Source organism: Tachysurus fulvidraco, chromosome 2 (genome assembly GCF_022655615.1).
Source record: "Tachysurus fulvidraco isolate hzauxx_2018 chromosome 2, HZAU_PFXX_2.0, whole genome shotgun sequence".
In the NCBI taxonomy this organism is placed as follows: domain Eukaryota; kingdom Metazoa; phylum Chordata; class Actinopteri; order Siluriformes; family Bagridae; genus Tachysurus; species Tachysurus fulvidraco.
Window position 1 is genome coordinate 37,463,119 of NC_062519.1, and position 24,010 is coordinate 37,487,128.

The following is a 24,010-nucleotide window of genomic DNA, read 5'->3' on the forward strand; positions in this document are numbered from 1 at the left end:
TTGTTGTAAGGAAAACAATACTTCCTAGATTGCTGTTATAGGAAAATAATCAACATTGGATTGGCCTCAGTAACTCACAGTAAACTTGTCATCCAACTCCATTACAATACCCCTGTTTTTCCATTATTTTCTTATATTTTTTTAAAATTTACTAATTAATGGCACATTATGTGTTTTAACTATTTCTAGTTAATTTTTTACTATTGCTAGTCCCTGTTTATGAGCTGTCACCTTAAAAATGACAATGTATTTAAAAAAAAGGGTGTTAAAATAACACTGTAATTTGAATTACAGCCACAACAACATGGACTGTCATTCATGCTCAGTCCTTGCTCTTATCTCCATCCATGCAGAAATGTTAAGGGCTGCCTGTACCAGCTGAAGCAATACTCTTATTTACACATGAGCCATTATTGTGCAGGGACAATACTTCTAATTAATCTATTGAAAAAGCACAAAGACCAGCCATCCAGACCTACCAGTATAATTACACTATCTTTTAGCTGATCGTTGACATCAGCCCCCTTTAAATATGGACCACAACTGACTGCTTGTAAAAGTATGCAGGAGAAGAGGGGAAGATGGATACACATGCTCTCTCCACTCATCTCCTTTTAGTCATTCTCAGCATCAGTGCAGTCTACAGTGAAGAAGACACAGAAACACAGATCTGTCTTGAGCACCAAAAAGCCTTTGAAGGCTCTTGCTATGAGTTTGTGACCCTGCAGCGAAGCTTCCTCGAAGCTCAAAGGTGGTGTGAGCGTGGAGGTGGACACTTGGCCTTCATCCAGAATGATGAGACGCAGCAATTTCTCCACAGACATTTGCAATTAGAGCAGGACTGGTGGCTAGGCCTGGCACCTTCCTCCTTCAACTTCAGCATGGGCTCCGCTGCCACAGAGGGCAAGTAGATTTGTCTTTTCATATATGTGCCATATTTTAAGATGAGTGTTAAGGTTTTTAGAGGGGTTTTTGAATTGAATTAGCAATGAGTAACTGGTCAGGGTTATAATCCAAAAAGCAGTGTTACACTCATCTAAGTTACCTACCATAATTTCTGGAGACAAGACGTGAAATGTTTTGAAGACTAAATTAATTGCAAGCATCTTTTTAAACCTGGAAATGAAACTTGTACATTATATTAAACTTGTATATTCTTTACAGTATATGTTACTTAAGTGTTCATTTTTAAAAATCTAACTAGACATAAGATTGATTCATTTTCTATTGCACCAGTTCTGACCATGTAGCTACTTTACTTCAAATCAGTTCATTCATTCTATAGTACATAGTATACTATAAATACTGTGTAATTGTTTCTATAGTAACAGTGAAATTATAGGAACTTATAAACCTTACAGTAAACAGATTTAAATTCATTAAATTACTGACAAAGCACTAATACTGGAGACTACTTTTATACATGTTAAATAACCATCTTCTTACAGAAAACATGGTTATTTAACATGTATAGAAGTAGTCTCCAGTATCAGTGCTTTGTCAGTAACCTTTGTGTTATTTTCATATATTTTCCTATAACAGCACATCCCAAAGTGTGTTATACCTTTACACACTAACTCGGGGTGTCCCGAAGTCTCCTTATAGAGGAGAAATTAATACATTTAAGCAAACTTTATTTTATACATCCTGTACATGATATCCATTTCTTTGTAAACACACACAGAGTTGTCTCTTATACTTTTCAAGTTCCTTTAAATGATCTTTGTTATCTTTCCATGGTACATCATGGCCTTTATGTGGCCTCAGACCCGGGGATCTCAGCGGTTTTGTAAAACATGCTGCTAAATGTGTTCATTTCCCCTGTGTATGGAGACTATTGGGAGACCCTATATGCTGTAACAAAGAGGTTCAAAGAATTAAAGGTGATATGAATGCCACTAGAATTTTAACTATATTTTTATATATACTTTATTGTCACGTGCATAAAGAGCACAGAGGCATCTACTGTATATGCAGTGAAATTCATATGCTGCATTTGTATACTCCTCCCACTATAAATGATTAACATAACATGGACGGTAATGCACATTCAATACAAGGATATTCAGAGACGGTATCTGATATTAGTACAGTACAGAAAGTGATATGTGATGAAGTAGAATTCAGTGAATGGTCCTTACATTTGTATGTACCATGTGGTGGTGTTAATTGTAATAATGGTAATTATTGGTAATTATGTATTAGTGCTGACAGATGTTTACAAATGAATGTTTTGAACTGTTTACGAATTACACATTTTAGCAAAGAAATAGTTTATGAAATGTATGATTCAAACCGAAATGAATGAAATAAGAGGCAGGATTTTATTTTATTCTTTTACTATATACATTCTTTTTTTAAAAAAGGTGTGGTTTAAGTTTAAATATATATACTGTGTTTGAATTTTCTTGTCTGAATTTGTATATCATACTATTATTTTTTATGGCATTTGGCAGACAGCCTCATCCAGAGCAACGTACATGTTGACTTATTTTATACAACCGAGCAATCCAGGGTTAAGGGCTTTGTTTCTTGTCCAACAAACTTAACCTCTAGGCTGCCGTATCTTTACAATAATCATAAAATAATCATGAAAAGAATTTTAAAAAACCAATGTGATGTGGATTCCCATTAAGTTCTTTTCATTGAACTGTTCAAAATGTTTCTATATAAAGAGCCATACTGGGGTTCGATATATGAAGCAACTGATAGAACCATTCCCTTTAAGAGTATAGTGTACAAACATTATCTCACAAGCTGTACCTTTGTTACTGTTATCGGTAATGTGTCTGCAGGTTTATCAGGCACAAATAACAGTTTGAAAAAAATCACACTCTATCCACTGATAACGGACAATCTACCTAGGATATATTTCTTTCGTTAGATATCTCGTATAGCCAGCACCATTTTGATGGCTTGTTTGCTCCATTCACTGAGGCCCTAAAAGTGTCAGTCTCTTTTATATGTCAGAGGGCCTTTTGTTGCCACATACAAAGAAGCTGACTTTATTGTCCAGACTCCGTCCTTTGGTGTTGTGTATTTTCAAATGCTGTTGTTTTTCATTCTTTATGTCTTTGTTTTAAGAAATGGAAGGAGCAAAACTGTCAGCTTTGGTTTTGAGTTCTTTTATTACTTCTGTTTTAACACTAGGTGATAAGAATGTTATTAATAAATGCTAACATGAAAAATAACTGTGCTTTGCTATAGTACTGTTTTTCGGGATTTCTCGTCATCTCTCATCAGACAACGTGTAGTTTTTAATGATTTAATCAAAAGTCGAACATGTCAATACTTAATAGCTGGAATTTTACTTATATATATATATATATATATATATATATATATATATATATATATATATATATATATATATATATATATATGAGACATAAACTAGCATTCAAACTAGACATATAAATTAGCATATATATATTATATATAAATATTATATTATATTATATATTATATTAAATATTTACATTATATTTTACTTTTGATTAAATCATTAATAATTACACGTTGTCTTATTAGTCATGTGACAAGCAAATTTCTCTTTGTAGGTTCCTTGTCCTGGCTGGATGGATCCGATGTGAGTTACTCTAACTGGTTCCGTGAACCTGAGGTTGGAGAAGCTTGTGGTTACATCATGAAGCAATCTGGATTTCAGTGGGCATCAACCGAAAACTGTAGCCAAGAGCTCCACTTTATCTGCGAGTTTGGTTAGTCTACTTTGTACACACACAGGCAAGTCTCTGTGTCCCATTCCTGTAACGTGAATTCAAATTAGTCTCTTTTTGGCAGAGTCAGGACATGCTCTAGCCTGTCTGGAACACAATGCCACGCTACAGTGTGGCTCTGGTCAGGTTATAGAGATCGATGACAGCTTCTACGGCAGGAAGACGCCGCACTACTGCAGGGCTGAACATTTTCTGCCTGACATAACCTTACGGGAGGAGTGCAGCTGGGTCGACGTGGTGGATATGGTGTCGGGTATGAAAGGAACAGTACTAGAAACATTTTAAAAATATACTCTATTGAGAAAAACCGTACACCTGCTCATTCATGCAAGTATACAATTAGCCAGTCATTCGATAATTGAATATCCAGGTATCATTTTTATGTCTAGTTTTGGCTGACAGAAGTGGAACCTAATGTGGTCTTTTGGTGTGGTAGCACGTCCGCTTCAAGATGTTGTCGACCTGTTGTGTGTTCTGAGGTGCTTTTCTGAACATCGTTGTAATTATTTGACTTACCGTTGGCTGTTTTCCTCTGATGGCTCTCTCCACAAGGCATTTCTACTCACAGAACAGCTGGTCACTGGATGTTTTTACAGTTTTTACATCATTCCTTGTAAACTCTAGAGAATGTGTGTGAAAATACCATGGTAAATTTCTGGAATACTCAAACAAGCCTAAAAACCATACCAAGGTCAAAGATCAAAATTTTCCCCCTTCTGATGTTGATGTGAAGCTCTTTAATCGGCATGATTGTATGCACCGCACTATTGTCACTGGACTGTCTGATTAGATAATTGCATGCATGCACAAGTGATATGTAAGTAACAATTTATATGTAATTACTATATAATTATGAACTTTCTTCTCCCTAGGGCACTGTCATGGGTTGCAGGTATGCCAGGCTGTAGCAAACGTAGCATCCTTTGGAGAGCCATGCCCAGGACTAGGAAGCTATTTATCAGTGGATTATCACTGCAAAGATGGTCAGAGAACTTTCTCAGTCTTTATCACTTTCCTTGTCTTAACAAGCGGCAATAAAAGTTATTGTAAATATATTTAGATAATTAACATAATTTGGATAGCAGATATGGCTCAAGATTACAAGAACAGTCTTAATCATGCTGTGGCTCAAGCCGTAAATGAGCTATAACCTTTAATCTTTACAGTTATATCCATGATACATGCCATATCGCATGGTTTCAACATAGTTGCGAAATCTAAAGGATAATACATGTTGTATACTAGGAAAATAGAAATCAGGTCCAATGTGAGAGTTTATGTATTAGTAACACAATAACACTCTTTTGTTGCTTAACAGGTCTTCATCTACTGATCAACAAGCAAGCTGCTGTCTTTCAAAACATCACCTTGGCAACAAAATGGTTGCTTCATCCTTACCAAGGAAATCTTACATGTACTTTGAATGCTGGTGATGGACACACTATTGACCCCTACATGCCTGAAGAGTAAATTACAACCTTTCATATAGAATTCTGCACATAAATAAAGAAATATATAAATAGATAAAACATTAACATTAAGTCTCTTTTTCTTATTAGGTTACAGAGTATTATAGTGCACAGATACCAACATGCTGGAGTGTATACTGTTACAGTGGAGTGTAGCACCAGTGAGTGGCATGTGACAGCTCAGAAAACCATCACGATCCAAGAACCTGTTGGGGAATTTAGTAAAATTGTGTGCCATAGCTCAAACCAGACAACAGACAGTGAAAACTGCAAAGGTCTTAACAACCATGTGCTGAGAATCCAAGTGCAGCTCAGTGCTGGTAAAATATAACACTTATCACAACATTTTCTAATGAAAACCTACAGTGATATAGATTCACTTGAAAATAACCACTTTATTCCATCAGGTACTAACATCACATACAAAATTCAACATGGAATCACTGAGCTTGTACGTTCTTCTGTAGTCAGAGGGATTGTTCCTCACAACATCACTATCACTCAAGAAACTTTACAGCTGTTGGGCTTGGGATGCCATCAACTTAGTCTCCTGGCCGCCAACGGAGTGACTGCTCCAGATGTGTCTGTTCCTCTGGAACTTTGCTTGGTGGAGCCAGTGGATGGTCTTAAAGCCTCTGTGGCACCAGAGCAGGACCTGTGCTCAGACTCAGCTCTATATGTTAATGTCTCTTTGGACCACGGTGCTCCAGTTGAGGTGTTCTTTCTGGTGTCTGCAGATAATGATAGCTTCTCCGAGATACATCGCATGCTAAATGGGAGTTTACAGATGTTCAGGATCTCAAGCAAAATAGAAGGTGCTGTTAATATTGCTGTAATGTTTTGTTTTGTTGTTTTAGTTCACTAGGAATGCAACTCTTTATTCCTAGTTGTTTTTAAAAATAACCGATAGAATTTCATGTTACAGGTTCAATGCGGATAAAGGTTAAGGCATCTAACTTGTTTACCTCAATGGAAGTCGAAGCTGGAGATACACTATTGGATTGCCAGGCAGACAATTCGGTATACAAAACAAAATTTTGTGTAATCAAAACATCAAATGCCATATATCAATTCTATTAATACTTTCCCACTCTTTAGATGGGAGATCATACAGGAACGCTAAGTGGCAATATCTTGCTGATCACTGCAAACCCAGAGAGCCCAGTTGTAGGCACAAGTAGTATAATGTTGGATGTTAATGGCCTAAATGGAAATGCTAACCATTACACATTTGCCTGGAACTGCAGTAAGTGGTCATTTATGAAAAACATTATAAAAATATAAATTCCACTTAGCTACTTAGATTCAACTACCTTTTCTCTCCATTGGAGGTATTTTAAGTGTTGGACTCCATTGCCATTTGTTTCTCTTTCAGGTGGAACTTGTCCCTGTAATGTTAGTACTCAGACTAAAACCCATCAGATAAATGCTACTTGTCTTCCACCACCCTACAGTTTTTCAGTTTACACTGTGATTGCTCAGAAGACTACAGTGCAGCTTGAGGAACAGACAGCAAGCAAATGCATCTTTGTATCTCCAGGGAAAGATTTAAATCCTGTCATTACGTAAGATGTTTTATTTACTTCCTTGTGCAAACTGTGCGGTGTTTGTACTCTTCAAATACATCCGATTCGAATGGAAAGATGTCTTTTTTTATTGATTGGTATTACTAATTATATTTTAGAGGAAATCGGGTAGCTAGAATTTCATTGTGTGCAGAGAAAGTCGTAGCTGTTTCATCACATGCCAGTTAACTTCTGTTTCAGTTCCTTACCTGAACAGGTGCTTCAGTAATATGAGTAGGGTTGGCAGATTTACATAGCTTTAATGGTATTATCTGTGGACCTGATGAAGCTCTACAGTTTGTGCATGTCATGTCTGGTGGCGGAGCTGCACCAGACTTTGATGGAGGTAATGATAACAGACTCTATGATGGCTTTGTAGAACTGCTTAATCGGGCTACTGAGGCAGGTTGAACTTCTTCAGCTGGTGCATGAAGTACATCCTCTATGTGATGAAGCTGATGCTATAAAAAAAAAAAAAAAGGAAGAAGAGAGAAAAAGAGAAAGGGTAAGTCGTGGCCTAATGGTTAGAGAGTTTGTCTCCTAACACTCAGGTTGTGGGTTCGAGTCTCGGGCTGGGCATTACTGAGGTGCCCTTGAGCAAGGCACCGAACCCCCCAAACTGCTCTCCGGGAGCTGCAGTATAAATGGCTGCCCACTGCTCCAGGTGTGTTTTCATGATGTGTGTGTTCACTGCTGTGTGTGTGCACTTTGGATGGGTTAAATGCAGAGAACAAATTCTGAGTATGGGTCACCATATTTAGCCGTATGTCACGTCACTATTGTCCAAGTCCCTGCTGACTGTAGTTCTGAGGGTTAAACGCTGAGCCAAAATCCCATGTCTCATGTTGTCCACCAACCTATTGGGCTGATATGCAAACTGTGGGTAGTCCAAGTTGGGGTTGTTTTGTGATGTCTTATGAGTGAACCGGTTCAATCATATCAAAATATTTCATGACCACAAAGATCAAGGTGATGGGTCTGTAGTCATTTAGTCCTGTGTTGGTTGCCTTTTAGGGATGGGTATAATTGTGGAGTATTTGAAGCAGGAGCGTACTTCGCACAGGTCCAGTTGCTATGGTATGATCTGGTCAGTGCATGAATTCAGACAGGAGGATGTGACACTTTCTGAGCCTTGTGCCTTCCATGCTTTCTGTTTTTAAAAAAGTTGGAACTCCTTGCAGGTAGCTAGTGCTTGCTGAAAGGGGCTGCAATAAAGACCTACATTCTGTCTGCATGCCAGATTTGTTACAAGATCAAGCCCCTCGCTGGTTTGGGATATTGTTAAAATTGTTCGATTTAAATTTCAGTAAAACCTATTTAAGAAAATTTGCTAATTATTATTTCAGAAATAAACACAGGTACTAACATTACTATTCATATCGAATTTACATTAATGCTTATTTATAATTTGGTATGTCCAAACTTTTGGTTACTGGAGCAAAAAGTGAGGTAATTTTCAACAATGTATTTATGTTGCTTTACCAGTAAAGAAAAAAGAGAAAAGCAGACAAAAAATATTTTCAATGCAAGAATTTTTAACATCATTTTATCATGTACCTCGGCCTTCTTTTCTGCTTCTACAATGGAAAAAAAATTATTTAGTCTACTTTGTTGCTCATATTATAATCACATTCTGTCTCACTTTATTGATATTTATGCTTTTTTCTTTTCAGATGTTCCAATTGCAACCCAGTCAATGTCAATGCCAATGTTAATCTGCAGTTGCAGTGTGAAGGCTGTCAACAAATTGTTTGGTACTTTGAGGACAAAAGCCATGTTCCTGTAAGTGCATTTATATGATCTGTAATAACTCCATATTTATATAGCAATATTGTGACTTATGTTTTGTTGTTTCTTTAATTCATTGCTTTTAGGATATTTTGAGATCCTGCTATTCTGAAACAGGGCAGAAAGCCCTGATAAAACAGAAAGAAGGTGGCAGTTCTTTTATAATCGAGAGTGAAATTCTAGTCAATGCACAGCAGAACATAAACGTTGTTGTGTACGGTGGGTATCACTTTCTTTTTTTTATTTGGATTTCTTTAAGGATTTACAAATGAAAAGCTACAATAGTTAAAAAATGTCTTTATTTTATTTTAGGTGTAAGAGATGGATTATCTGGATCGACTGAATTCACCATCCCAATATTCGGTGTCTCGTCTACTTTGTTCCCAACATTACTACCTAATAGTCAAGCCACAAATGGGCAGCTTGCGTCCCAAACACAGGCTATAGTCACAGAGTCTGTTATAACCACCTCCAGTACTCCCTTTAGTTCTCCCACCACTGCAATTAATCCTTTAAAAGATTCAGCACCGTCCTGTAACATTAACCCCACTGTCGGAGATATTTTCTCTCCCTTCAACATCCTTTGTACTGTGGCTCCTTCGTTCTGCAAATCTGGACCATGTATGTACTGCTTCAGAACATCCACTGGTGAGAAAACCTTGACCTAATGCTTTTGACGTTCTCATCATTCTCACTTGTTGCCATCGTTCATCATTTATTGCCCTTTGCTCTATCTGGGCTATAGGTGACTACTTGTACTGTGGCCATAACCAGACAGTGAAGTCACTCTTTCTCCCTCTTGGAGGTGGTACTAACTACACCCTGGTTGTAGCAGTCACTGTTGAGAATGTGGAAGGAGAGAAGATAAACACAACTTTATCTGTTCAGGTTTGCACACAACTATATCGCAATCTGTAGCTTTACTGCCCTGCAAAGGCAAATTGTGGTAACTACATTACTACTGAAATTGAGAAAGGTTATTTGGGTATCCCACTAAATGGGCTGATGTTAGAGAGTTAGCTCCAGATCAGGGCAATTTGTCATATCTGTCATTTGTTCCTGTGTTTTTTTAATGATCTCAGGTAAATGATGTTAGTACTGGGCCAACAGTGGAGGATCTACAGGGCTTTGTGTCCAAGCAGGTGGACCAAATGTTGCAGCATGGGAAGCTGACAGGGGCATCACTAGCCCAGATGTTCCAGTCTGTGTCATACAGGCTGAATGAGGACACACCCGAGGGCCAAAAACAAGATGCAAAGATGAAGGTGTGAATATAGAATTATGTACAGTTTGCTGATCATTTCACGTCTCTGCACATTGATTAATAAACATGTACATCCTGACTGAAGCTCCGAGAGGAGATGCTGATAGACCTGGGAACAGCTGTGAACTCTGCCCCTCTCAAGAACCCCGGAGAAGTGCAAAAGACAGCTGATGCTGTAGTGAGCCTCACTACACAGAGTGAAGAGTTGACATCTACAGCTCAGGTAGTACTCCTGTTCCATCACTCATAATGTGTGAATAATATTTTTCACTCAAATATTTCTTTCTTATTTACAGTTACAGGCTAGTTCAATTTTGTCAAAGCTCAGTTTGTCCCTGGTCTCTCTCACACTCTCTGAGAGGGATGACCAAGAAGTAACAAGGCAGGCGGTCACACCCATCATTCAGGCTGCCAGTAACATCCTCAAAGTTTCTGCCAGAACAGACCAGCAGGTATCATTCTCCAGGGCATTTGGGACTTGGGGCATGCTGTAATAGGAAAATAATCAATAAAAATGTTGTTGGATGTGGAGTCACTGTTAGCCCCTTGTATTATTTTCCTAGTATTTTGGATATACCACAACAGTTTGCCCAAAATTACACGTTACCTCATTAGAGAACACAGCAAAATGTAATTTAATGCAATGAAAAGCATTAGAATGAGTGCAATAAAATAAACCTGTGATTTTTTATCGATTTTTTAATTATACAGATTTTACAGAGCACTACAGTCCAAGCTGTCATTAGTAGAAATATTAATGACTCTATTATAGAATATCAAGCACCTTCTTATTTGAGAATTCTGTGTTATTTGCAATAAGCTGTATCTTCCCTTTGCTTATCTCTAGGAGGTCATCTCTGAAAACCTGCTACATGCAGCAGACAATGTCCAAAGTGCACTGCTGGTTGGTGCAAGTGTAGACCAAGAGCCTATTATTGTTAGCACCTCTGAGATCAGTGTGTATGTAAACAGGTAAGCTACAGGCAATACAAAATCCGATACCTGATCGGGTGAAAACATGAATTCTTATTTACACATAATACACAGAAAATACCACCTCATAATATTATCTGACCTTCTATTCACAATCGTCAGTCAGTTTTCCAGCTTAGTCTTAACCAGACATACTCAATGAAGGAGCAGAATTAAAATAATGACATCATGATGGTGTATGATGTATGAGCAATGTTGATACATAAGGATGACTAAAAATATTTATATTTAGATTGATAAAATAATTCAAATTTGGTAGCCCATGCCTGAAGTACACCCTCCTTTCTAATGTCACTTGGTCAACAGAGCTGTTCATCTGTTACACATGAGATATGTCACAAATACCCTCACCGTCCAATGTAATAGGAAGCAAACATGTATCTGCAGCACAATGCAATGCAGATACAAGTTAAGAGCTCTAGTTAAAGAACAAAAAACAAAATCAGTTCTGTGGTTAGAATTCCTGTGTTGTGAAGAGAAGTCCAGATTGGTTCAAGCTACCAAGATGGATATACTAACTAATTCTTTACAACCGTGGTGAGCAGAAAAGCACCTCAGTATGCATAAAACATCGACCCTTGAGGTGGATGGGCTACGACAGCAGAAGACTACATTCCTTTTGATGTGAACATTACCTGAAGCTCTTAATCTGCATTTGTATATTTATTTATTCATTCATTCATTCATTCAATCAATTATTTATTTATTTGTTTGTTTGTTTGTTTGTTTATTTATTTATGCATTACTGCTACATGATTGTTTGATTGGATAATTGTACAAGTGAACAGGTGCACAAGTGTTCCTAATAAAGTGGACAGTGAGTGTATATGTGTTCAGTTTGAAGATTAGAAAAAAAATAACTCATTTTAAAAAAATTTTCCCCTTCTGTTTTTAAATTGTATTAGAATGTCCCCAGTGGCACTTCAGAAGCAGTCCTTCAGTATTGAGTACAACAGCTCTGCCAGCTTTGTGCTCCCGTCTTTGGGTCCTAATGTGCTGCCTTTAGAAGAGACAGTGGATCTACGGGTGCGAATTTACTAGTTTTTGACCAAGAAAGCACTCTCCAATTAGTATATTGTTTAATTAATTGTGCAGTCCATTTATAATTGTTCTTTGTTTCATGTGTTACTGTGTGTCTGGTCACAGATGCTGAGTTTTGCGATAAACCCTTTCCCCTTGAGGAAAGGTGAGCTCATCAGTGGAGCAGTGGCATCTCTGTCCATCACTCGAGAGAATGGATCTGTTATCCCAGTATCGGACCTCAGTGAAGAGATTGAGGTAAGATGATGCACAGATTCATGAAAGCAGTAACATATAGGAGTGCGTACAGCTGACTATATAGTACATATGTGCTCTTTGTGTTGCTTTGTTTTCCAGATTATCTTGCCGAGACCAGAGGCTGAAGTTAACAGTACATTTCTGGACCTGGAGAACTACAGTACTTTAATTATTAATGTGACTACACCAAATATATCTCTGGTTTTGAAATTGGACCCCTCAGAAGAGATACCTTTACATTTACTCCTGGGGTTTGAACACTACCCAAACAACACTCACTACAAGACCACAATTCAGCTGCCTCAACCAGGCAATTCAACAGGTAAATTTAGACAGAATTGGAAAAAAATCTACCCTGAATAACTTGCATCTTAATCTTCATAATCTCCATTGACAAGCAAGAATTATTTTCAAAGGTGAACTGCTTTTATTGGCATATTGGCCAACCGTTAACATTTGGTTAACAGTTTCCTTACATCCCTTCCACAATGCCATTCATCCCTTTGACTGCTACCAGTGGGATTTATCTGACTTTATATCTCCCTAAAGACTAGATGCAGCAGTGCTTTAGTCCTTCATTCTGTCCAACTCTCAGATTCTCTGTTATGACTAAACACAATAGTGTCTCTGAGTCCAGTGTTTCCTGTCACCACTAGTCTGTGTTGGATTTCTCATAAATATGAGCTAGGACATCATGTCCTCATGATACATCAGAGCAACAGACAACCAATAACCTCTCATGATAATAATGGAAAAACAAATAGCAAGCAATAAATTAGCACCAAAAGCACTAAGAAGATTACAAGTATTCCAATATAAACATATTTTGTGTGTTTCAGAGTGGAGTTAAACTTTACCAGCTTTCAAATGAACATAGTAATTTAAATAAATGATGATTGTGACATTTTTATTTATAAAGCAATGCTAGGTAAACTTCCAGCGTATCTTTGTACTCTTCTTTGTGTTAGTTCTGGCAGTTACCTGTTGCGCTCTTCAAAGTGTTTGCTTTTAAATGTACCTAGAGTTTTTACTGAACTGGGGAAAACTGCATTTTCCTATTTTGGACCTTTGGCATGGAATAATTTGCAAAAAGATTTAAAACTAGAGAAATTGGTGTCTATCGGTGAATTTAAAGGCATCATAAAGAAAGTGGTAATGAATGCATGTGATTGTTTTTATTGAGAGGATCCTATGTTTTAATATTTCTTTTTATTTTTGTACTTGTTGCATTTTAATATGTTGTCAAACTGTATGGCTGCTACCTTGGCCAGGTCTCTCTTGCAAAAGAGATTTTAATCTCAGTGAGACTTCCTGGAAAAATAAAGGTGTTTTTTGTGTTATATAGAAGAGAGGTATGCATGGGTCCTGGATTCCAGGGATATAACACTAGAAGTAGGGGTTTACTATCTTCTGGTGAGGCCTATTGGATCAGCAGGTTTAAACTCCTCAAATGCCTCAGTGTACATCACGTCGATAGCTGCTCAGTGTAAGTACTGGGACGAGACTGAAACCACATGGAGTGACTATGGCTGCAGGGTAAGCTTAACTAGTAGGTTTTCTCCAAAACAGACTACAAAATGAGAATATTGTAGAAGCATTCGTTTATTCACTTTTCTGTCTCCTCAGGTTGGACCTCACACCACAACACTGCATACTCAGTGCCTGTGTACTCATCTAACATTTTTCGGCAGTTCTTTCTTTGTCATGCCCAACCTTGTCGACGTGTCCCGCACCGCTGAACTTTTCGCCACGTTTGTCAATAACCCAGTAGTGGTGTGTTTCGTGGGCACTATTTTCCTCGTCTATCTCATAGCTGTGGTTTGGGCTCGACGAAAGGACATCCAAGACACTGCAAAGGTCTTCTTTATTGTAGAAGTTTTTACTGAAATGATTCCAGAGTGCTTTATTTGTCAATCTTTATCTTGTTATCTTGTTATGTTCTGGTTTTAAGTAAGCACCAGTATGCATGTACATACCATTTTATGAGTGTTTTAATGATTGGGGTGCCATTTGTGTCCCATTGATATTATTATAATTATGTATGTAAAGGAAAGGAAAAAGGACATTTTAAACATGCATATTGTGACATCTGTAAAGATCTATATGTATTTTCATATCAACAACACTAACAAAACAGCATTTTACTGATATCAACCCCTTTAATGTCACATTTCCTTGAAATGTAAATATTGCAATACGTAAATCCATTAGTATGCTGTGCTTGAAATATCCTTTCCTATAAGTCATGCAGCATAAATTATGACAAATGTACATTTTAGTTCATTTACTCAACCCTGTTATTTCAGCAGATTCTCCCCTATAAAATAAACTTACCATATATAGATTTCACAAATAAGGAGTCCAGCAAGAAGAATTATTATTATCATTAGAATGTCGCTAATGTTATGTCTTAGGCATAGATGCTAGTCAGCTACGTTGTTTGTATTTGCTGGTTCTATACTTAAATACAACACTGCATTTTTTTGCTAGACAAATGTTTTCTTAGCATCAATAGAAAAATGCTTTAAAAAAATCTATAGATGATATTGATGCATTTTTTTCTAAATACGGTGTACTCTGAATTTAAAGGTGAAAGTCACAGTGTTAGCTGATAACGATCCTTTGGCTGAATATCGCTACTTATTGACCATCAGTACTGGGCATCGCCGTGGAGCATCTACATCATCTCAGGTCAGTTTGTCTTTTTCACCCTGAATTTTCAATCAGGAATGAAGTCTAAGTGTTACCACATACAGTAATTTTCAATGCTACCATAGGTTACAGTGACTCTGCTGGGCTCTGAGGGAGAAAGTGAGCCCCATCACCTAACTGACCCAGAAAAGCCGGTATTTGAAAGAGGAGGAACGGACATGTTCCTCCTCACCACGCCATTCTCACTTGGAGAGCTGCAGAGCATCAGATTATGGCATGATAATTCTGGGAAACATCCTGCATGGTAAAAACTTGTATTGCAGATGATCTGTGTTATCTTTGTCTACTAAAAACAAATTAGACACAAAAAAAACATGATAAAGGTTGTAGATGTTAATTTACCATTAATGGAAGAAGCCTCCAGTATCAGAATATCGGTATATTGAACTCTCAAATTTTTGAACACTAGTCCAATGCCTTAACCACTGAGCTACCACTTCCCTGTTAAAACTATAATTAAGTTTAGAAAATATGCTGCCACTCATTCATTAATTGCTCAAAGCTCTGGGTCACACAATTGCACTTGACTATATAGTGTAAAGTTTTTGAAAGGAAATAATTTACAGTCATACTTTTTATTGTCACCCAGATGAGGAGAGGAGTCTGGCGTGGAGAAGTGGTAGCCCAGTGGTTAGGGTATTGGTCTGCTCCTCAGAAAGGTGTGAGCTTGAATCCTAGAACCACCAAGGTGCCACTGCTGGGCCCTTGAGCAAGACCCTGAACTCTCATTTGCTCAGATGTATAACTGAGATAAATGTAAGTCGCTCTGAATAAGATCATCTATCAAAATCTGTAAATGTTTCCCCTCATGGCTTCTTCCTAATAAAGTCCAACAGTTCACCAATGGTGCTGGTTTATTAGGGATGGGATGAATATAAATTTTCTATTCCTGTAAAGCTGCTTTGTAATTACATCCACTGTTGTCATAGTGGAGCCACGTGATTTACCTTGAATATCTGCTATTCAGGTATGTTAATAAGGCGATGGTCCAAGACCTGGAGACAGGACAAAAGTGGCATTTCTTATGTAGTTCATGGCTGGCTATTGATGTCGGAGAGTGCACCCTGGATAAAGTGTTTCCTGCAGCAACAGAAACTGACTTAAAAAGGTTTAGGTGGGTTTCATTACTTAAATGAACAATATCCCCTGAAGATGCACTACGTGGAAAAAAGTATGTGGACACACCAGTAATGAAGATCCCATTACAAATCTATGGGCATAATATTGAACTGTACCTCTTTTGCTTTTATAATTACTTCCATACTTCTGTGAAGGCTTTAGAATTTGGCTGTGGCTGTTTGTATTGATCAATCAGCCACAGGAGCACAAAAGGTCAGGCAGTGATGTTGTCTGTGCGAAGGCATCATTCCAGTTTATCTTAAAAATATTCATTGGGGTTGAGGTCAGCGTTCTGTGCAGGACACTCAAGTTTTTCCACACCAATCTTGGCAATCTATGTCTTCATGGATCTTAGCTTAGTGTCAATAAAAGGATATCTCAATGCTAAAGCATACAAAGACATTCTACACAATTGTGTGCTAGCAACAGCATGGATGCCCATACATGTGGCTGTGAGAGTCAGGTGTCTCCATACTTTTAGACATATAGTGTACGTCATATAACAGCTCATAGTAATTTATACTATCAGAAGTTATGACATCTACAGAAGTTATTTTTATACATATGTATTAAAACTTTATGTTTCTGTTTCAACAGTAATCTGTTCTTTATGAAAACCACAAAAGATTTCCAAGATGGTCACATTTGGTTTTCAGTGATCACTCGGCCACCCAATAGTAACTTCACCCGAGTACAGCGTGTTTCGTGCTGTTTCTCTCTGTTGCTCTGTACAATGCTGACCAGCATCATGTTCTGGGGGATTCCCACTGACCCTTCTGAACAGACCATGGATCTGGGTAATGCACGTTTTTGCCCATTTATATTAATACTAACTTCATCATGACAATTTGAAGTTCTTTAAAAAAGAATAATGCTCTATTAACTTCTGCCTAAAGGGAAGATCGAGTTTACCTGGCAGCAAGTGATGATTGGAATCCAGAGCTCCATTATTATGTTCCCCATCAACCTTCTTATAGTAAGCATCTTCAGAAATGTTCGACCAAGAGAACGAGCAACAGATCAAACTCCTAAAAAGTCTAAGCCTGCTTCTGTTAAGCAAGGAAAAACAGGACGGGTGTCGCCAACCCAACCTCCGTCTCCACAGAGTGACCACAGGGAGATCACGCCAGATGCTGTAACCAAGGTACACAAGAGTACACAGACCATTAAAAAATGATTTCCTTAAATACTTTTCTTAAACACTTCAAATATTTGTTTTATTTGCCCTTGTAAAATTTTAGGACATCAAGAGGATAGCCCAATCTCTCTCCAAGGCTCTGAGGAGCCCTATGCCAATGATAGACCCTGAGAAAATGGATATCAATGATCTCCTGTCACTAGTTGAAGACATTATTTGTCAGCAGAACCGTGTAGGCGAGTTTTACTCTGATGCCTCCAAAAAGGAACTCGCCATCTCTCTGGGTGCTGTAAATCTTCATGGTATGGACTGAAAAGCTAAATAAATACAAAAACAATTTATCTTACATTTGTGTTAAACATGCTATAAAATATGCTTCTTGTTTATTTTACTACATTACCAGAAAGGAGTCCTGAAAACATACCAAAAGAGAAACACAGAATTTTCAGGCAATATCTCTACAAACAACTTCAGAATGTGGAGAAAGAGCTGAGGCTGCTGGGTCCTTCCCGGTTCTCTAAACCAGAGAGCTACATTCAGGCAGTGTTGCAGGTTCAGGGCATGAAACAATTGCTAGAGCCATATCTCTCCTCCAGCTCCAATAGAGACCAGATCTCCTGTAGCTCCAGTCTGGGAGAGCATGCTGGAGGTGATAAGAAGTGCTGTCAGAAAGGCTTGCCCTGGTGGTTTGTGTTTGTTGGCTGGATTCTTGTTGCAGCCACTAGTGGAGTGTCAGCATATTTCACCATGATGTATGGGTTGACTTATGGAACGGATCGCTCTATTAGCTGGCTTATTTCTATGGTTGTGTCGTTTTTTGAGAGCCTCTTCATTACCCAGCCTATAAAGGTAACAAGTCCTGACTAATTTGTCTTTTTTGTTGTTTATATGAACAGAGAATCAAGATATTTCTAAATGACTGTCACTGTCTTTTACATAGGTGCTTGGATTTGCCGTCTTCTTTGCTCTGGTCCTAAAGACAGTCGATCAAGAAGATTATGGTGATGTTTCAATTGAGGGTGCTTTATCTAGTACAGGTAACCTTTAAAGATGATTTGTATTGGGTATTGTTGCTGCCTCGCAGCCCTGGTTTAATCCTAAGCCCAAATTACACTCTGTGCATGTTTTTTCATCTCCATGTTGGGTTTCCTCCAGGTTCGCTTGTTTCTTTCCTCCTCCCAGGACTAGTCCATTAGATACAGTATACTGACTATGTTAAATTGCCCCTAAGTGTGAATGTGTAAATGTGTATACGCACAGTGTCTTGCAATGGGCTGGAGTCTCATCCGGGGGTATTCCAAATCTATTCCCATTCTCCCTGGGAAAGACTCAGATCTATTATAATGCTGACCAAAACCAAACATTCACCAAGGTTTTGCTCCACAGATGATCCTGATAACATATGCATTGCCAGGAGGGACAGCACATGTAGTTTCTATCAGCCTCCTCCTCCTTGTGATATTGAGAAGATGAGGAACAACATGATCAAAGAACAGAAAGTCTTTGCACTCATCAGGGAAATTCTCAGTAAGAAATGCATATTTGTAATGTAATGGTTAACTGGAAAACAGCAACAGCTTAGTGTAAGGCAAGTGCTTCCTTTACAGTTTATGTAGGGTTCCTCTGGATGCTACTCCTGGTGGCTTACGGTCAGCGAGATCCAAATGCTTTCTACCTCACTCAACACATTCAGCAGAGTTTTAGGACCGGCATTGCTGACAGTATGAACTACAAAGATGTCTTTTCCTGGGCGAACACCACCCTCCTGAATAAGGTTTTTGGACAACAACCAGGTATACCTTTTATGTGTAAAGTTTATGCTCACTTTAACCAGATGTGTTCATAATATCTGATATACTTTGGTCATTATGTTAGGCTTTATCACAGATGGAAACTCAAAGCTCGTCGGCAATGCTCGACTCCGGCAGGTTCGAGTGCACAAGGACTCCTGCAGGACCTCCAGCTTCATGAGTCGTTCCATCCGTGACTGCAATGCTCCATATTCTTGGGAGGTTGAGGACATGGGCTCCTACGGTCCTGGCTGGAACCGATCAACAGATGTAAATGTGTCAAAGAGTCTCCTCATGCCATGGTGGTACCAAACCCAGTCCAGACTCAGGGCGCATCCTATCTGGGGTGGGGTGGCTTTCTACAGAGGTGGAGGCTTTGTTGTGGACCTGGGGCCTAACAAACAAAACGCAAGAAGGTATGGATATGGTGCAGGGTTTAGGAGATGCTTATAGCATTTTGTAGGGGTTACATTTCAGAGACTCATTGGGATTTCAACTGAATTGCTTTTTTTTTTTAGAGCTAATACATTAGCCTATCATCAATATCTATGAGCTTATTCATTCATTCATTCATTCATTTTCTACCGCTTATCCGAACTACCTCGGGTCACGGGGAGCCTGTGCCTATCTCAGGCGTCATCGGGCATCAAGGCAGGATACACCCTGGATGGAGTGCCAACCCTTCACAGGGCACACACACTCTCATTCACACACTATGGACAATTTTTCCAGAGATGCCAATCAACCTACCATGCATGTCTTTGGACCGGGGAATGAAACCGGATTACCCGGAGGAAACCCCCAGGCATGAGGAGAACATGCAAACTCCACTCACAAGGCGGAGGTGGGAATCGAACCCCCAACCCTGGAGGTGTGAGGCAAACGTGCTAACCACTAAGCCACTGTGCCCCTCTTCTATGAGCTTATGTATGCAGAAATGTATATATCACGCTATCCTAAAATAAATAGATAATTTTTTTTACCACTGTTCCTACCATTTAAAGGGAACACTGCAGCTCCCTATAATTAGTTGTTTACACAAAGAATAAATTGGGAAATCAGTAATAGACTAAAGTCTAGCTAAAGACTAGCTAAAAACTCACCAACCAATATTTTTTTTATAAAACAAGAAAAAGAACATGATGTAGTCATGTTACCAAGTAACCAAGCAAACAATGTCTGTCCTGAAGATTTTCTCATGTCTGACATGTCTTCCAAAAATGTTAAACATCAGTAAAGAGAATTCGCCATATTAATAGTGTTCCTATAGAATATAGATATAAATAGTTTCTATGTTCCAATACAAGTGGAATTAGAATAAACACTACTGACTGATTAGTGTTGTTTAAGTTAATGCCAACAACTTATAGCTAATCAGAATTAAAGGCAGGGTCTCCGATTTTTGAAAGCCAATGTTGACATATAAAAGCACCAAAACAAACACGCCCCTAACCCAAATGGGTCCCACCCCTGTTTTGATAGCTCCGCCCACACATACATATGCAACCCAGGCAACTAATGGAAAGAAATGTGCCTTTATCATAGCTGAAGGGAAGAACAATATGATTGCAGATAAACAAACAAGCAAAAATGACACACAAGCATAATCATGCAAAGGACGGCATATATTAGTTCTGTGAAACAAAGCAAAACCAATGTTACTCACCTATCAAGAAGGAAAAAAGCGCCTCGGCGTATTAAGTAAAGTTGGTCGCATATTCACAGATTGGAGCTATTCACAGCTATTACTAGCAAAACGTGGTTGTAGCTGCCTCTCTACAGTACTACAATAGAAAAGAGGTGTTATTTGTGTAGTAACAGCGTTTAGCTCAGGAGTTATTGACTCGGGAAACTCCAGTCTGTGAATATGTGGCCAACTTCCTGCTCCTTCAGTTCTCTCCAGCGCTGGAAAGCTGATCCTATATTAACACGTCCTACTTCTTACCTTATCGTAAGCCTTTCTTCGCTTTCTTTCTTTTGTTTTTATCCTCCATGTCAATGTTAAAACCACTTTCTGCTAATGTCACACAAGCGCACTGAACACTCTCTCACCGCATATTGAAAAGACCCGCCCCTTTCTGCTCATTGGCTACACGTTTGTTTTGTTTTTTGTTTATTTTTCTAAAGCATTTCTCAAAAATCGGAGACCCTACCTTTAAGCTCTTAACAACTCCGTGGTATAAAGTTTTACAAAGTTTTAAGTTTCAGTAATGCAGTCTAGTTAATTCTCACTGAACCTTTTGAAATTGCATGAAACCATTTTGAAACCATGCACGATTTAGTTGTATTCAAATTTGTCAGATATATTCTAAACCCGTGTTTTCCTTCACAGTTTGCTTCGGTACCTTTTCGAGAGCACCTGGGTGGACAAATACACTCGGGCTATCTTTGTGGAGTTCACAGTGTATAACGCTAACGTTAACCTCTTCTGTATTGTCACGCTGATGTTTGAGACCACAGCAGTAGGTGAGTCACAATTTCTTGCTCAATTCTTTGCTTTCTATGAGATCCAGGAGGTTTATAACCTATTACTTGTTTCACAGGAGCATTCCAGTACCGCAGTGATCTACAAAGTGTCCGCCTTTATCAGTCAACTGATGGTTTTCATATTTTCATGATGGCCTCTGAAGCCATCTATTTTCTCTTCATTCTTTATTACATGTTTCAGCAGGTCAGTCTTCTCACTTGAAAACTGTCAATAATTATTGTTGATTTAATACCGAATCAGAATGAGTGAGTAGGATATCCTTTTTTCTTTGTTTTAAACAGGGAAAGCTTATGAAACAACATAAGTGGGAATACTTCAGGAGCAAGTGGAATGTTTTGGAGTTAGCTATCATTATTTTAAGCTGGAGTGCACTGTGTGTTTTCATCAAGAGGACACTGTTGGGCAAACGAGACATCGAGTACTATCAAAACCACAAAGATGAGTGAGTACATTTAAACATTTCGTTTCATTGTATTCAGGATGTGAAAATATAGGATAATCCCTCATAATGTAAATCAGATATTTAATCGGCTTTCATTATAATCAGCTAATGTTTTTTGCCGTATATATCTCCAGTAACCCTTTGCTCCTCTGCCAGACATGCTAGCTTCCATGAAACCGCCACAGCAGATGGAGTTCTTGGATACCTTATAGCTTTCCTAGTTCTGCTGGCTACAGTCAAACTGTGGCACCTGCTGCGCCTCAACCCTAAGCTGCAAATGATCACCGCGACGCTTCATCGGGCTTGGAACGACATCTCTGGCTTCATTATCGTCATGACAATTATGCTCTTAGCTTACTCCATTGCTGTAAGAAATGTTGATTTGTGTGTTTGCTCAGCTCTGAGAAACACAGGCTACGTTTGCATTACAAAACGCATTGCTTATTCCTTCATGTTTTTGTTTAATTCAGATGTGTCTTTTCATGCATGCCCTCAATATCCATTTCATATGACTGAAATGCATCACAAACAACAAATAATGTCATATATTTAAGGTATAATGGTACAAGCAAAAAAAAAAAAAAAAAAAAAAAAGAATGCACTGGTAGCCTATATCTGCAATACATCTCATCAGCTTGTGATCATCAAGCCTCAGGGTAAAGAAAAGCCGAATCAAAGATCACATTTACTGCATTTAGCAGACACCCTTATGCAGAGTGACTTACAACTGAGCAACTGATGGTTAAGGGCCTTACTCAGGGGCCCAGTAGTGGCAGCTTGTTGGACCTGGGGTTTGAACCTATGACCTTCCGATCAGTAGCCCAACACCTTAACTACTGAGCTACCACATCCCAAGATTCGAAGGACAGAGAGAGGGAGAGAGAAATGTTTTCAAAAAAGTAGAATACAGATGATAAAAGTCATTTGATTAAACTGTTTCTCATCATCTTCCCACAGTGTAATTTAATGTACGGCTGGAAGCTTTATTCCTACCACACTCTTCTCCATGCTGCCAAGACCATCGTAAGCTTACAACTGGGGATCTTCAACTATGAAGAAGTATGTGAGATCATCCTAGAAATGTTCCTCAATAATAGTGATTGATTATTGAATAATGAATGATTGTAATCTTTTCATTTTTACCCTTAAAATCCCAGGTTTTGCATTACAATCCTGTTCTTGGTGCATTTGTCATTGGTTCTTGCATCATCTTCATGACGTTTGTGGTTCTAAATCTGTTCATATCCGTTATCCTGGTGGCATTTTCTGAAGAACAGATACACCATAAGGTAAAAGATTTTTTTTTCCTTCACTAAAACTATACAAAAAGCAGTTTATCCACAGGCTTTTAAAATGTTGTCTCCTTCCTAGCCATCTGAAGAGGAGGAAATCGTGGACCTGATGCTAATGAAGATATGCAGCCTTTTGGGGATCAGAGTTAAGAAGAACCAGTTTCCTGAAGAACCAAAAGCAAAACCTTTTGCTATAACTTAAAAGTGTGATTAAGATAGAAAGATAAAAAGATAAATGTAGTAGAAGAAGTGGCTAACAGAAGCTTTTATGTAATGCTCATTGTCTTTGCAAATTGCTAGGGATATTAATATCACTGCACAATGCTATTATATTTAAAAGCTTAATGTGAAAGGTGTTACATGTATTGTGTAGGCTTTTATTATACAAGCTGTACATCGTAGCTCTCTGATTTTAGCTGCTTGAATTTGTTTTGATGAAAATTCCAAGACCTACAAAATCTTGGTTTAAGGAGTCTCTGTTTTGGAGAATTTAACAGTTTGTTTTGGATATACAAAATATTCAGTCAGTCATCAATAATGCTATGCATCCATCTAGCTGAGCAGTTAAATTAACCAAATCTCATTCTAAATTGTGGTGGACACTTCATGTAGTCTAAGCCTTAAAAAAAAGTGAATAAATTAAAAAATAAATAAAAGCTGGTGATGGAACAAATGTTTATATTTGTATGTGATAACAGGAACTAACCTATCATTAAATGCAACTATAAACCGATGGTAAATGCCATTGTTGCTGTGGTATAAGAGGAATAAAAAAAAATTAGTACATGCTGTTATTAGGTGGGGGGGGGGGGGGACAAAAATAAAACCCTTGTATTCATCATCATTTTATAATACAACAGCATGCTGTATGTGCTTTATAAAATAAAGGTCAAATGAGTTGGAAAGAATTTTCATAACACCATATTACCAAAGAA

The 24,010-nt window shown here is 38.2% G+C and overlaps 1 protein-coding gene across 1 annotated transcript; it reads left to right on the forward strand.

Annotated features, from left to right (window-relative positions):
* Nucleotides 1-581: 581 nt before the first annotated feature.
* Nucleotides 582-23,881, forward strand: pkd1l2a (polycystic kidney disease 1 like 2a). Its single transcript, XM_047807552.1, has 41 exons — nucleotides 582-903; nucleotides 3,561-3,719; nucleotides 3,802-3,990; nucleotides 4,610-4,720; nucleotides 5,056-5,203; nucleotides 5,297-5,526; nucleotides 5,614-6,021; nucleotides 6,132-6,226; nucleotides 6,305-6,452; nucleotides 6,582-6,771; nucleotides 8,445-8,553; nucleotides 8,646-8,778; nucleotides 8,872-9,207; nucleotides 9,305-9,447; nucleotides 9,642-9,824; nucleotides 9,909-10,046; nucleotides 10,120-10,275; nucleotides 10,671-10,795; nucleotides 11,722-11,842; nucleotides 11,963-12,094; nucleotides 12,194-12,416; nucleotides 13,440-13,630; nucleotides 13,721-13,951; nucleotides 14,684-14,785; nucleotides 14,872-15,050; nucleotides 15,774-15,920; nucleotides 16,523-16,722; nucleotides 16,822-17,069; nucleotides 17,167-17,365; nucleotides 17,467-17,912; nucleotides 18,004-18,100; nucleotides 18,450-18,590; nucleotides 18,671-18,856; nucleotides 18,939-19,269; nucleotides 21,186-21,319; nucleotides 21,397-21,524; nucleotides 21,623-21,783; nucleotides 21,940-22,150; nucleotides 22,741-22,842; nucleotides 22,941-23,072; nucleotides 23,155-23,881. Exons 1-41 carry the CDS (start codon nucleotides 582-584, stop codon nucleotides 23,275-23,277), a joined length of 7,488 nt encoding a protein of 2,495 aa, XP_047663508.1. The 3' UTR covers nucleotides 23,278-23,881.
* The last annotated feature ends 129 nt before the right edge of the window (nucleotides 23,882-24,010 follow it).

Coding starts and splice junctions, on each gene's coding strand:
- pkd1l2a (XM_047807552.1), top strand. CDS start 582: ATGGATACACATGCTCTCTCCACTCATCTCCTTTTAGTCATTCTCAGC. Junction 15,921..16,522: donor ACTGACTTAAAAAGGTTTAG/GTGGGTTTCATT, acceptor CTGTTTCAACAG/TAATCTGTTCTTTATGAAAA. Junction 22,843..22,940: donor GGATCTTCAACTATGAAGAA/GTATGTGAGATC, acceptor TTAAAATCCCAG/GTTTTGCATTACAATCCTGT.